The 15363-nt window shown below is 35.0% G+C and overlaps 1 protein-coding gene across 1 annotated transcript in view; it reads right to left on the bottom strand.

Annotated features, from left to right (window-relative positions):
* LOC138711287 (endothelin-converting enzyme 1-like) overlaps positions 1 to 5412 on the bottom strand; it is a 39528-nt gene extending 34116 nt beyond the window's left edge. Inside the window, exon 1 of the mRNA XM_069842716.1 lies at positions 5101 to 5412. Within this exon, the coding sequence (XP_069698817.1) occupies positions 5101 to 5253 (153 nt within the window). The 5' untranslated portion in view covers positions 5254 to 5412. The remainder of the gene's footprint in view (positions 1 to 5100) is intronic.
* Positions 5413 to 15363: the final 9951 nt, after the last annotated feature.

Raw genomic sequence — 15363 nt, 5'->3', positions numbered from 1 at the left:
CTATACGCAGTGCCTCATATATTCCATTGCTTTTTTAAATCAATTTTCTGTATTTTTCCTTATACAGAGTGGACCGTAAATAATGTCATTAATTTCTCGTTCTCGTTCAGCAAAAGAATTTTACAATCTAGCAGGATAGAAATGGGGATGCTCTAGGAAAACTTTAAACACTACATACAAAATGTTTATACCGCCAGTGCTGACATACTGCGGAAAAATTTTAATTAATTCAACTTCCATAAACGAAATAGAATATGTTCAAAACCAAGCTCTCAGGCTCATTACTGGTGGAATCAAAACAACTCCAATAGATTCTATGAGATTCCTCACTAATATTAACAGCATCAAAATGACAATAGAAGAAAAAGCACTAATTCAATTTGAAAAACTTATCAGATTACCAGGAAACAATTGGCATTCATACAGTCCTCTCTGTAGATTGAAAACTCAAAGTTTCATATCCATAGTTCAAGAATTAAAACAGAAAATCAATATTCCGAATTTAAAAGAAAACTTACAAATTAAACCAAACCCTTTAACTCTATTAAATATAGAATATAATCTAAATTTAACAGAATAAATACTAAAATCAGAAGTAAACACTGAAATAATAAAACAATTGTCTTTAGAGACAATTAATATTAGGTACCCTCCACAAAACTGGCTTCATTTCTACACCAACGGATCCTTGATCTCCAGAGAACAAGGTGCCGGTGCAGGTGTTACTTGCTGTCTCTTCTCACTTTATAGATCTCTTGGATATGGAACAACAAGTTTTCATGGAGAAATCATTGCAATAAGTGAAAGTCTCAGGAATCTTCTGTGCCACATTAATAAATTTAGGAATGTAGTTATATGGTCAGACTCCAAAGCAGCTATTCTATCAATAGTCTCTAAACAGACACCTTTATCTCAAACAGCAGAAATAACTAAAATGCTCTCTCAATTAATATCACTCAATAAAAGAATTGTATTCCAATGGATACCATCCCATTGTGGAATCTTGGGAAACAAGAATGCGGATGCTTTAGCAAAGAAAGGCAGCACTGCTATTTACAGATCTGTTACTAAATCTACATATTACTTTGTGAAAAGATTTATTAAATCTACACACTTAGACTTCAACAAACAAAATTTGATAACCCAATCTCAAGGGAAAAAAATGGAACTCTGTGCATCATAATCCACAGTTAATTCCCGATTTACCACGAAAATCGTCTGTAGCTGCATTTAGATTGGCAACAGGCCATAATTGTTTGGCCAATCACCTGCATAGAATTGGAATATATCATTCCACTAACTGCCCATTGCGCAACTCAAACCAAGAAATGGATTCGGAACACCTCAAAATCTGTGCTTCCGTGGCTGACCATGATAATATCTTTGAAAAATATTGGAGTGCAAGAGGTCAAATGACTTTGTCAAATGCCTGGCATTATAAAACAACACATTTAAAGAACAAAAATAAAATTCTTTCAATCATTCATTACCATAATTCATTGCCCTCTTAAATTGACTGAGCATATTGGGAATTAAATCAGTGCCTTTCCCAAAACATGCTATGAAACGTTTCATATAAAACAATTTTTATCTCCAAAAGAAAGCAAAAACAAGCAAAATTGTATTAGACTGTTTTGTTTGAAATATCTCAAACAACTCCCTGAAATTATTGATATTACTTACAGTTCACTCTGTGAATATTAAGCTCTAGTAGACTCACTGTATCATTTAATGATATTGAATTGAATATCTGTTCCCTGTGTTTCTTCTGGTCAGTAACAGGTTGGAAGGATATTAATAGAGCCTACTTTCAGATCTCCTATATGTTTAAGCCAGAAAATTTATAGTAAAGCAATTCTTATTTTTTTTAACGTGTATGAGTTCTGTTCAACACTAGGTAATATAGAAATTTGGTAGATACACTTTCAGGCCAGTTTTGTCTGCATATAATTTCTAAACTACACGGCACATTCCAATAAAGTAAATGGAGACCAAGAGAAGGATAAATGTATCCAACATATCATTGAGTTGGAGTGAGTGACATCATCTATCTTCACTGCGGTAAAGGGGAAGTTTAGGCACGAATTGGCAGGTTCCATAGTAGCCTTGGCAGTGTAACTCGAGAATGCGAAGCAAAAGAACATTCACAATTGAGAAGCGTTTTTGCTAAACTCGATCGATGCACAAAACTACTTTTGTCAGAAAACGAGTTTTATTGTATACACAGTTTATGTTGTGGGAAGGAGATATTTCTAATCATCCTCTACGCACGGTATGAACCGAGTTGTGCAAAATCTGACTGTATGGGTGATACAGAAGCTAAACATCATATGATTGTGATATATAACTCATTTTCGCAAAATTTTGTATCTATCGAGTTTAGCAAAAATGCTCCTCAATTGTGTAAATGATTCGTAATGAACCAGGCTACAATCCCAATTGAGAAACAATCAATAGTCGACAAGTTAAATTGAAAAAATTCCAAAGTGCAATTGAATGAAGAGAGAAAATTCACAATGTCGAGACATACACAGCGCAAAGGGGAGTGGGAGTACAAGCTACGGGTAGCAAATGATACAGTACAATGGTTAATGTAGCAACCGACATATTTACTTTCAATGCATACAACGTTGGGACAGAATTTCATGTAACTACTAAAACGTTGAATTACATGACAAACAAAAATCTTTATCCCTCGCCATCTGTTGTACATGATTAGCTAAGAACTGCAAGACCTACCGTTAAAAAAAAAAAAAAAAAAACAATCCAAGCATCAGCTGCTTTATAAATATTAATATTGTAATGGTATGTGTATGAATGATTTGTCTTTGTAATCCGGCAGGATGTAATGACATGTATGAGTGTTGTTTTTTATAATTTTAGAACATGTGCATTCAGAAAAGGATTTTCGATGTGGCAAATTCTGATATGTTTTCTCGTTTCTACGTGCATGCATCGATGGCCCTTTGGCCGCCAGTTCGATGGTGCAGACTGAGTCATTCTGAGTTGATTAGAGCTGGAGCCATCAGCTCAGACCGGAAAGGCTTGGTGTCCGTGTTTGGGAACCATATATCTCAACCTATGATGTGAAGGTAAACTGGCCACTGTACTTGGATTTTTCTCTAAAACTAATTAAATTATAGCCCACTGAGATTTTGGTGAAATTATTTAAATTCTAAAAGATGTTTTCCTTTTCCTTTGAAGATCGGCCGTGGCACTTAAAGATTTTGCTAGGCTGAAACGAATCCACATCGTAAGTCTGCATGCTGTAATGATTAGTTAAGATTGTGATTTATTCTGATAGAATAACAAAGATCATGAGCTGATTATATATAGATAGGTGATGAATAATGTTGAATGACTGAATTTTAATTTTATCGTTTTTGTTAAAATAAATTCTCAGTGTCAGTTTAATGTTGCTCAAAAACAAACACAATTTTGTACATTTAGCTTGTCTAATTTTTCAACATTATGAAACTGGTTTAATCAAAGGTTTTGAGGTTTAAAGAGAATTGTTGGTTTAAGGTTGAGTTTACTTAGTGAAAAATAAAGTTTTGATACAAACTGCATATTTTGTAGTATAAGAATTTATTATAATCTTTGGTAGAGAAGGATAACTTCAGTATCATGTTACCATAATATCACTCATCACCTGGAAACCCTGTAAGTATGTAGCTACATGTCGTCGTTGTTCCTGCAATAACTCCTATGTGACATATTTATCGATTTTCAGTTTTTTTCTATTAAATAACTTAAATAGTGATACAGCAAATAATAAAATCTCCTATATGTAATTATATTCCTTTCTTTCGAAAATGTAAGAATTCACAATCCCCTATGTACGATGATGAATAAATGTGTTTTTTTCTCCTACTGAAAAATTGTGTATTTTGCACATAGGAATTATTGCAAAAACAACGACGATATAAGTCTCTCAGCTGAGTGCGCTCCTAGTATAATGGCAGTTGACATTGGACATATACGTCAACATATATGCCTACCTTGGAGTCGGCCATAAAGGGAAACATTGAAGGAGGAGAATTCGATCCCGTGCTGCGGACTGAATTCGGCGTAGCTCAGTGGTCAGAGTGCTTGGTATGTAGAACCAAGGATCCGGGTTTGATTCCCGGTGCCAGAGCGAATTTTTCTCCTCAAATATTAATTGTCAATAATACAGAGAATATTTTGTATGACAAATTAATAAATCTATAATATTCTCATAGCTAGCAGTGCATATGTCTGCACAGATTACTGTGCACTTAACTGCTGAATCCCAGCCAAATAAGTCACTCAGCTGAGTGCGCTCCTAGTATAATGGCAGTTGACATTGGACATATACGTCAACATATATGCCTAACTTGGAATCAGGCCATAAAAGGAAACACTGAAGGAGGAGAATTCGATCCGGTGCTGTGGATTGAATTCAGCGTAGCTCAGTGGTCAGAGCACTTGGTATGTAGAACCAAGGACCCGGGTTCGATCCCCAACACCGGAGCAAATTTTTCTCCTCAAATATTAATAATGAATTTACTTTGATTGATATATTTTTAATTCCAAGGTCATTTCAAAGGTCACTTTAATAGTATATGAGGTGTACGAACAACACTGTTATACACTGCATAAGGATCATGTGCAGAGACTAAGTGGAAGGCAGAGAATAGGAAAGAATTGAGAATGCTGGGTTTGCAGTGAAAGGCGTGCCCTTGGGCAGAACACGTGTGTGTGAGCGTGCGTGCGTGCGTGTATTTTGAGAAGCCTCTTACAAATCCTGAGGAATTGAAATGAGAGAAATTTTAGCAGTCTATATATATTTTTGGGGAGGCTAAAAACAAACCATCATCTTTCTTATCATTCATCTCGGGGAAGGATTACAGCAAAGAGAGAAAATACAATGGAAGAAAACTGGATTTGCAAGTTACAATGGACAAATATTTAACATACCTTGCTGTATAATGGCAAAGAACATCATTTTCAAGACATTTTTATTTCATATTTGGAATTACGTTGGTAATTTTAATATTCTTATTTCACAACTTAATACAACATTAGCCAATATTTTAAGAACTTTAATTGAGTCACATTGTAAAATGTTGGTCATACCTGACTATATTCATCAGAAGTCAATATCCGATCACTATTATCTGGTATTTCATGAGAAGTTCCGGTACATGAAGTATGATGTTCAAGATTAGGTTTCTGAAAATATACAGAATTTGATATTACAAATTTAATAAGAGTAATTACAATACTCATTGGCCACTCCACAAAAAGTATTTCACATGTAGGTCTACAATATTTTAATAGATATTATTGATCGTCCAGCACTGTAGCACTATATCTATGAGAAAATAAATAAGATAACAGTAAGTTAATAACAAGAAGGAAGTGAGCAAATTTTATAGGTCCATCTGTGCCAGAAAAAGAATTTTTGAAAACAGTTATTCGATAAATTTATAAAATTATGTATTCTTCATCAGATGAAGTGGATGAATCTGAAGGGTCTAGTACAGGGCTGCGAAACTCGCAAGTAGGGTGAGATATACTTTGACTCACCGCTGGCTATGTCGATGCCAGTGGCGTATTTGAAGGCGGTTTGTAAGTAACACAATACAATTCAGAACACTATAATAATATAATAGAGACAGCCGCATAATATTATTATTCGTGATGGACATGTTCTAAAGAGGAATTCTGATAACTTTTAGCTTTCACCAATTTGTCAATATCGGGCTGAATATTTGAACATAATGTCAATTGGCACACTAAAGAAAATCAGTTAATCTGCTGCATATTTATATACTTGGTTATTTAACAACGCTGTATCAACTACGATGTTATTTAATGTCGATGGAATTGGTGATAGATGATATTTGGCGAGATGAGGCCGAGGATTCGACATACACTTCTGTGCAAAAGTCTTAGGCACCCGATGCAATATGTTTATATTGTGTTCTAGTTCCTAGAATTCGGAATGAAAGTAGTCTAAAACAAGTTAGAATGAAGTCTTACTGGTGAAATAAGTACAAGAATTCGTCTCCGTCATCAAAACCAAGCTTAATGTAAAACCATGGAAACACCACATTCCTTTATAGACCCATGGCCATGACACAACCCTCGCTCGGGTATATTGAGTGCTGTGTTTACAAATTGCATATAAACAGAACAAGTTGCAGTCAATACTGTGTGCTAAATGAAATGAATGTGTTTCTTTAAGAATAGAACAACATTGAAGTTAGTAATAGACTGAGTCTCTTCTTAGCAGGTTGAACAAGAAAAAAAATGCAGCTATGGTAAAAATTTCAGTTGAAATGACATACAAAGTTTATTATTTGAGTGAGCGGTATCATTGTCAAGCAAGTATTGCACGACAAACTGGTGTATCGTGTTGCGCGGTACAAGAGATTCTGAGGGAAAAGCTACAGTTGGGGACATTAGATTATCGAAAGCAGACTGGCAGGCCCAAGAAATTGACTGCAAGGGATGAACAATATCTAAAAGTGACAGCCCTGAGAAGTAGAGCAGTTTCAAGTGCACAGCTGGCAGCAGAACTTTCTGAAAACAGTAATACTAAAGTACATGCATCTACAGTATGACGGTCACTCATCAAAAATGGTCTTCATGGACGTGTTACTGCAAAAAAAAACCTTTCTTACAGAAGGGTAATAGGACGAAGCGATTATCATCCGCAAGAGAACACAAACTATAGGGAGTCAATAATGGAAACAAGTCCTTTGGAGCAACGAATCAAAATTTGAAATCTTTGGAAGTCATCGAAGGCAGTATGTCAGGCGGAAGAAAGGAGAACGATTAAAGGAGGCATGTCTGCAACCAACTATGAAACACGGGGGTGGTAGTGTGAAAATATGGAGTTAATGGAGTGAGTGATTTAATAAGAATTGAAAGTAAGCTGACAGCTGTTAAATACAAACAAATATTGATTTATCATGCAATGCCATCAGGTTTACAATTAATTGGAAGAGATTTTGTCTTTCAAAAGGAAAATGATCCGAAGCACACAGAAAATATAGTGAAAACCTACTTGCAGCAAAAACAAGGTAGAGGAGATGTTCAGCTGTTGGACTGGCCTCCTCATAGTCCAGATTTAAATATTATCGAGTGTCTTTGAGATTATCTGGGCAAAGAGAAGGTGAAAAAGTAGCCAAAGTCTGCAGCTATATTGTGGCAGGTGGAGGAATATTCCTGCCACAGTTCTCCAGAAATTGCAAGAAAGTATACCTAAGAGAATTCAAGAGATATTGTTGTCTAAAGGTGGCCGCACATCATATTAGTGTCATGAACCTACTCTGTGACTCATGTGTGTGATATTGTTTTTTTCTGTGTTTTCTAAATACTTTGGTAATAAATACTTTATTTTTCATGGTATTTTTGTTCTTCTTTTTTTTTACAATTTTTATTACCTGCCTAAGACAGTAGTGTAGATTACCTGACATTTGCCTTACGATTGGGGAAAACCTCGGAAAAAACCCAACCAGGTAATCAGCCCAAGCGGGAATCGAACCCGCACTCAAGCGTAACTCCGGATCGGCAGGCAAGTGCTTTAACCGATTTAATCTACTGCATATGTCGCTTTTAATGATATCATCTTGGAAAATAACTTGATGACTCAGAACGAGACTGTTACAACTCAGAAATAGAGATTTTTCAGTAGAGCCATTTAAACTTTTCCATTTTAATTACACAACTTTTAACACTATATCACTTCGGAATATGTATTATATATCTTTTGCGTGTTAAATAGTACAATACCTGGTTAACTAGTACCAGCATGTTATGGGCCATCTCCAGAACTCTGAAACTAGTTAACCAGGTACTATAATATTTAACACGTGAAAGATATATAATACATATTCCTAAAGTTTTCCATTGTAGATGGTAAATCAGATAAACATCTCACAGCAATGAAAATTGGTATATACATTCATTATTGTTATAGAAGTTTATTACAATATTAATTTTGTCGGTATTTATTTTATGTAATTTTTATGTGAATTTTTTTTTTAGTTGTAACACTTTCGCATTAAAATATCCAGACAAAACTTCTCAGATATAACTGTATTACATAATATTTTATTATATGCAACTGATTTTTTCTTATATGACTATGTATTTATTTTTTTTATTTTAGTAGGTTATTTTACGACGCTTTTGTCAACATATTAGGTTATTTAGCATCTGAATGAGATGAAGGTGATAATGCTAGTGAAGTGAGTCCGGGGTCCAGCACCGAAAGTTACCCAGCATTTGCTCATATTGGGTTGAGGGAAAACCCCGGAAAAACCACAACCAGGTAACTTGTGCCGACTGGGAATCGAACCCGGGCCACCTGGTTTCGTGGCCAGACGCGCTAGCCGTTACTTCACAGGTGTGGACTATATGACTATGTAATAAATTCAGATAATACAATGGAAAAATATGCCAAATATAGATTTAGAAACAAAATGAGATTGGTTGGTATCAGAATTATTACAAGTTATAAATTACACCAACCAGGATGACTACAACAACAATAATAATAAATAAATTGCATCTTGTAGTGAGAAAAAGCATGTGTTTATTTGTTAGTCAAATGTAGCTCTATTTTCTTCAACACCATTGGAAACTTTCAAAGTTTTATAAAAATTGAGCATGAGCGCTTGGAATGATACCACTTTTACAAACAACAAGCAAATTCTCCCCCCCCCCCCCTCCGAATCTATCCCTGGAGGCGAAGAAAATGCTGGTTTTAGTATTGCTAAAGAAGACTTACCTTTCCTTTTTTGTCGAATACTTATTTTTTTTAATTCATCTTGTTCATAGAAGTGCTTAAAAGTGATGGCAAAAGGATCCTGTTTCTCACCTCCACGATCTTCATCTTAGACCAGTTTACATTATAACCAGTTTCATTTCTGGAAAAATTATTTTCCTTTGTTGTGTTAAGTATTTCAAATCTAAGATGTCTGGTGTATCTAGTATTCTAGTTCATTGACTTTTTACATACTGCCTTTTCTCTTGACCAATTTCAGTACTGGTATCTACTGCGTTGGCAGTATAATAGGTCCTCCTTTAAGAACTCTTCCCACCCCCATCGTTTAATAGTAGAATGCACAGAGTCATTCTCATTCTAGATATGGCCTGTGATTAAAAATTTCTGTGCTATGACCAGGGAAAGGAAGTTCATGCCCTGAAAACGTGAAGAATATGTATGCATTTATGCCGTAAAAATAGATAAATATGCTACAAAATATGCATTATCAATCTGAGATTATTTTAACAGAATATTAAGGTATTGGTAACTTACGTTTAGTCTATGGCTTTTGAAGTGGTTCCCTCATTGCTGAATGCTCCATTTATGCTGTTACAGTTCACAACTAAGCAGTGACGTATGTTTTCTGTTGTCATTCTTCGCCTGTTGTCTCTTAGCATAGCTTTGCAGTGCGAAAAACTTCGTTCTACGTCACAAGAAGTAAGAGGGGTTTGCACAAAAGCTGGGAGCTGTCCTATAGAAAATTTTGTTGGTTTTTGGGGTGTTTTTCCTTCGAGAATATCTTGAATTTTTTTAAGTTGATAATAGCCACGGTTTTTGGAAAAATATTTGCTGTTTTCTCGTTCACTTTAACTCCTACATTTCCTGGAACTGATGTTAAACTGAATATTGTTCTATCGAAATCTGGTAAAGACTGCAGTAAAGGAATACCAATTCCTAACTTGAGAGGCTCTCTATGAGGGCGTCATCGTTATGTTCAAAATTCATAAACATAAATTAGTTATGTTTATGAGGTTACACACATTTAAAAATGAGGGAAAGACAAATAAACATACATAATATGCAGTTTCCTTGCATAAATGTTAAAATACGATGATTTTATAAATAAAGGCAAAATATGCACTTTTATGCACAATAAAAGTAATATCATTGTATTCAGAAATTTGTGATTCATGTAGATAATCTTTCAGCATATTCACATAACAATAGAGAACAAAATGCAAATGCATGAAATTCCTTTCCCTAGTTATGACATTAATATGACTCAGGTTAGTTACGCAGTACAAAAGTAATGAGGCAATGAATTTATTCTTGTTTTGTCCAGCACAATTGTCTAAAAACAAAATTACCTGGTTTGGTACTGTGTTGGGCAAAGAAGTAAGAAATTTATAGAGACATGTGTCAATCTGATTTGAACCTCTTTTGGCCAAGCCCTTATGTCAAAAATAACAATGGCCCTGGCTGTTTGTGTTGTCATTCATATATGAGGCGTTCAGAAGTCAACATGATTAACTCATTTTTCCAAAGATTTTGAGATATTCAAGGTTAAAGTTGAATACACACAATTGATTCTGTGTTGTAGTCAAGAATAATATTGCGTTCTGTGGGCTTTTTACTGAACTATGGAGTTACTCACTTTGACCACTGAAAATATGGTCAATTTAATTAATACATTGCCAACTTAGAAACTCTGAAATAACCAGAAGTGGAGTTAATCATGTTGACTTCTGAACGCCTCATATATATAAATTCCCCCCCTCCCCCGCTGTTATTTATACTCACTTTAACATCTTTGGTGACATCGCGAGTTAATCTTCTGGGTGAAATCCCGAAGGCCTGTGTACTATTGTTGAGACTGGTTCTATTGTTGTGAACTAGATGGCGACTGTATATGTATTACTGATTTGTTATAAATGCGATTTAGATGATGAATGAGGCCGGTGATTTTCAAAGACATTGTGGCCTGAATTTCCTGGCATTTGGCTTACGGTTGAGGGAAAACCCTGAAAAACCTCAACCAGGAAATTCAACCCAACCAGGAATCGAACCCGGGCCCTCTGCGTAAGAGACCAGCATGCTGACCCCTACACCACAGAGGTGGTCATATTCATATATTGTGAGATTGTAACAGGACAGTTTTCTTTTATAATATAAAGATGAACACTCACCACAAGATGAAAGAAGTAGCCTACTACCTGAAGATCAGAGTAGCACAAAACTTTGCTTGGAGCCTGTTTTGCTGATTCAATATCTTTAGTCTTTGTAGCCCTTGATGTTTCTTTCCTTTATATCTCTAAATTTCTCTGATGGATTCTCTGCTCAGTATGAAAATAGAAAAAATTTCCTGAACCTCACATTACAGGAAGAAGATTTTGGATTTCCAGCAGAATTGCATATTTTTTCATATCGCATGGCAAAAGAGCATGCGACGTTGTAGGTGGGACACTTAAAATGTTTGCAGCTCGTGCTAGTTTGCAGAGACCATCCGATAAACAAATAACTACACCTAGGGAATTGTACGACTGGACAAGGGATCATCTCCCAAACATTAATACCGTTTATGTGACTGAAAAAAGCTATACTGAAGAGGAAAAAATGCTTGCTCTTCAATTTGCAAAATACACCGCAGTGCCTGGAACACAAGTTTTATACAGTCCTGCTGTTTAGGATGGGTATTATACTTGCTAAGCAGTTTTAAAATGCAGCTGAAACAACGGAGCAACCTTTTTGGAAAGATGATCAGGCTATTTCATCTCAGCAATGAAAGGTAAGCATTTCTTACAGAACTTCAGGTTTAACTAAATCCATGTGACAATAATTCATTTGAGGTAATAATTAAAAAAATTCGAATTATGTACTACATGTTAAATTACATAGCGACATTCAAGAATATGATCAAATATAATTAAATACAACGAATGTGTGGGACATAATTATCGCGACTTATACAGTTAGCTTACGCTTGCAGTGACGTAACAATTTTTATCTTTGTAACCTATGATGATTCCAAGTTGAAACTTATGAGTTCATTATATCACTAATTGAGGCGTACTATATATTTTTTTTGCTTAAAATAGAACCCCCGCAGTTTTAAATATGAATATATGAAAATTGTTGCACCATGTTTTTTTTAGTGTAATTGAATATATGCAGAAAACAATATAAGCAATAAAAACTATCACATATTAAGAATGTACCACTCATTTTTTGTAAATTTATCTGGAGACGTTGTTGAGATATATAATTTTAATTGAAGCAGCGTGCTTACAAAAATATGATTTTTCTTCAGGTTTGAAACGCCACTGACAGAAAACGAAAAGCATAGGACATATGAAACTCGGCATTTGTAGTTAGCGCGGCAGGTAAAACAAACCCTCAAATTTTGAAAGAAATCTGAGTCGGTCGGGTTGAGCGCCTTGTTGATTTGATATGGAATGACCCATTATAACTTTCTTGCAGGTTTAATTTCTCTGTTTCTGTACTATTCTTATATGCAGTATATATACACAACATTGATCTATCTTAGGGATATAAAATATGAAAGATTAAAGTGAATTAAATACTGATGTGTAAGAACATGCACGATGATTAATATTTCAATATTACGTCGATTGTGAAGACAAAATTAATAACAACATTGATTTTAAACAATGCAGGCAGCATTATGCTACCATTATTGTAAGTACTGCAAGGTGTGCAAAATCTAAACTCGAAGCATGGATATTTTCAGTACGAAAGTTAAAATGGAACATTGCTTTTAGCAACAGTTGAGAATGGAAAACTGTTACAACGTAAAATATAACACTTTCCAATTGAAAAAAAGACTAAATAGCATAACTTTAAAACTGTTATATGTGCATTTATATCCTAGTAGGAAATTTTTAGAGTTGTAACAGTTACCCTCATCTAAATAGATTAAAACTGAGATAAAACCTAATAATTTTACCCTTCTAGGGAGAAGATCTAAAAATATCAATATTCATGTACGTACATAAGAATTATAGAAACACTTACTTAGTGGTCAGTAATAATAATAATAATAATAATAATAATAATAATAATAATAATAATAATAATACATTATTCAGCGTGGCAATTAATGTTTCTATATACTCCTAATTGAACCGTTGAGCAAAGTAAACATAATAGCCTATTACATTTTGTCCGAAAGAACAAGAAAAAAGTTCTTCATTCTTTACGACACCACCTCTTACTGCTTGTAGGGATAGTTTGTAGAGCGACATGATACCACCACTGCTTACCTTCAGTACGTGAATGAAACACACAGCAATGTACAGGAAACTCCTCGTACCCGTTTGAATGTCTATGATTACACGATGTAATCACGACACCCACTTTGGTCACCGCTGTTCTAGAGGAAGAGAGGAGAGGATGCGTAACTATTTTGTATACCAACGTACCTGTACCTGCGCTGTGACGTCACATATACTTTGTATCAGACAACCTCATTCCAGTTTATAGGTAGCTGAATTACAAAGTCTAATTATTATTATGGGGTGTATACAGCAGTAGCGGCTCGTGCCTGAAAAAGTAGGTGAAGCACAAAATTGTTGCAAAATTTTCTCCCATAAATTCCCATCATATTCAATCGTGAAAGTGATTTCATTGTATTTATTTCTGCCAGTTATCAATACACTTACCGGTACATGTAAATTAAGATATGAAGAGTCCACTGCAAGAATGATGGATGCCATTTGGAATACATTTTTCAGGAGAAGCAATTGAAAGTTTGAAATGCTTCGCGCTCAAAGCTTAACTGTGATTTTCCGATCATTACTGGACAATAAATATCAGTGTTAATGCCATATAACTCTCTATGTACAGTCCATATGTCTTAAGCTATACATTGACAGTCTTGGTTCATTTTCGACAAGAAAGTGACATCCATCATTCTTGCAGTGGACTCTTCATTTGCTTATTGCTTACCTATCTTGTACACTAAGTTGATTCTCCATTCCTTCGGGGCTGCGAACCTGCCAATAACGTTCTCATGGAGGGGCTGTGATTCCATCATCTTGTCCAACATATTTTTTTGGAGCGAAATATTCCCTAACGCTGACAGTCTCTACTGTGACATTGAGTTTCTTTGTTTTGTTTTTATTCGTTTTAAACACGAGAAGCTCCTCTCGACCGGTACGCTAGTAAGACGGTAGTATTAAAATGAGGGAATATAACTTATACACTTCTCCAAATACATCTTTGTGTCACGAAGAAGTCTAGCACTTTCTTAACTGGTATATTCCTATATTCACTGTTCTGGTATAAAACTCAAGTTCAGTTTTTGGAACCTGCGTCTTTTTTAATATGTTGAAATCGTTGCTTACAGGATATAATCTCGTAAGCAACGGTTGAAATAGCTAGCTTATAGTGAAAAAAGCGGATCGTGTGGGAAATTTCTACTATAGGTAATAATTGTCAAATTTTGAAGTATCAGCAAGGCTGACGAAACGAAGTTTTTCTAAATCCCCAAATCTTTTATCGATCTGCATGATGATGTTGTCAATGACCTCAAAGAACAATATCTTGTAATTACGATCATGTTCTACATCACTTTTTCCACTGTAGCCGCAGTCTGTACTTTCTCCCTGAGAATTCACTTCTACTCTTTGCTACGTTCAAAATTCTAGCATAGTGCAGTAGGCCATCTGAAATTTCCACATTAAGCGAAGAAGTGCTTTCGTCATGGCCCCGAAATGATAATTCCTGCTTGCTTAAATACAAAGCAGTGTCGATGACTGACCGCATAACATGTCTGTTTAAACGAACATTTTCAATATATTGCACTAACAATAGCCTAGCTTTTTTTTCAGGTTATTCCCAATAGTGTTCATACTCTTCTGTAAATTTTTGAACTGCAGCACGCACTTTAAAAAATGTTCCGCCGAATTTTCATGTTTTTGTAGAGCAAGACTAACATTATTTTAGAAAACCACTGAATCCAGTTTCATTCCACACATTTTTTTTAACTCAAGTAGTAGGCATGACTAACAAAATAGTATTTCAATGTAGTGGCTCCCACACAACCACTCACTGATGCTTGCAGTACCATGAAGTTTTAAAATTAATTTCGTATGATTTACCAGCTTGTGAGTTTAACTTTTTACAGTTTATGTCTAAAATTGGTTGAGTACTGTCTAAAAACAATAGATATCTCTTATACTGCTCACACCAGCGACTAAACGAGGTTTGAATTACTGTACACACTGTGTCATTGAACGGATTCATTTACACATTGCAACATAACAATACAAAAACTTATATGGTAGGTCCTAACACACTTATTAGAAATTAATTAAAAACTGAAATGCACTTAATATCTTCACCTAATAAAGTGATAAGTAAAATAAATTATATTTTAAAAATTAGGCCTATCATAACTGAATAGCTCGACAGGGCCCTACCGACACAAAACACGACGAAAAACAGACTGAGGAAAGGCAAACATTCATTCCAAGAGGCCTTCAAGCCCTCTTGATTCATTCAAACTTCCACTAAAAAGGCTGTGTTCAGAATATCAAACTTTCTTTCCATTGCTTTCAAAGTATTAATTTTTAATGGAATTTTCCTATGAGGAACAG

This window comes from Periplaneta americana, chromosome 12 (assembly GCF_040183065.1).
Source record: "Periplaneta americana isolate PAMFEO1 chromosome 12, P.americana_PAMFEO1_priV1, whole genome shotgun sequence".
Lineage (NCBI taxonomy): Eukaryota > Metazoa > Arthropoda > Insecta > Blattodea > Blattidae > Periplaneta > Periplaneta americana.
The sequence above is the reverse complement of the archived record's forward strand: the minus strand, read 5'-3'. Positions and strand labels throughout refer to the sequence as shown.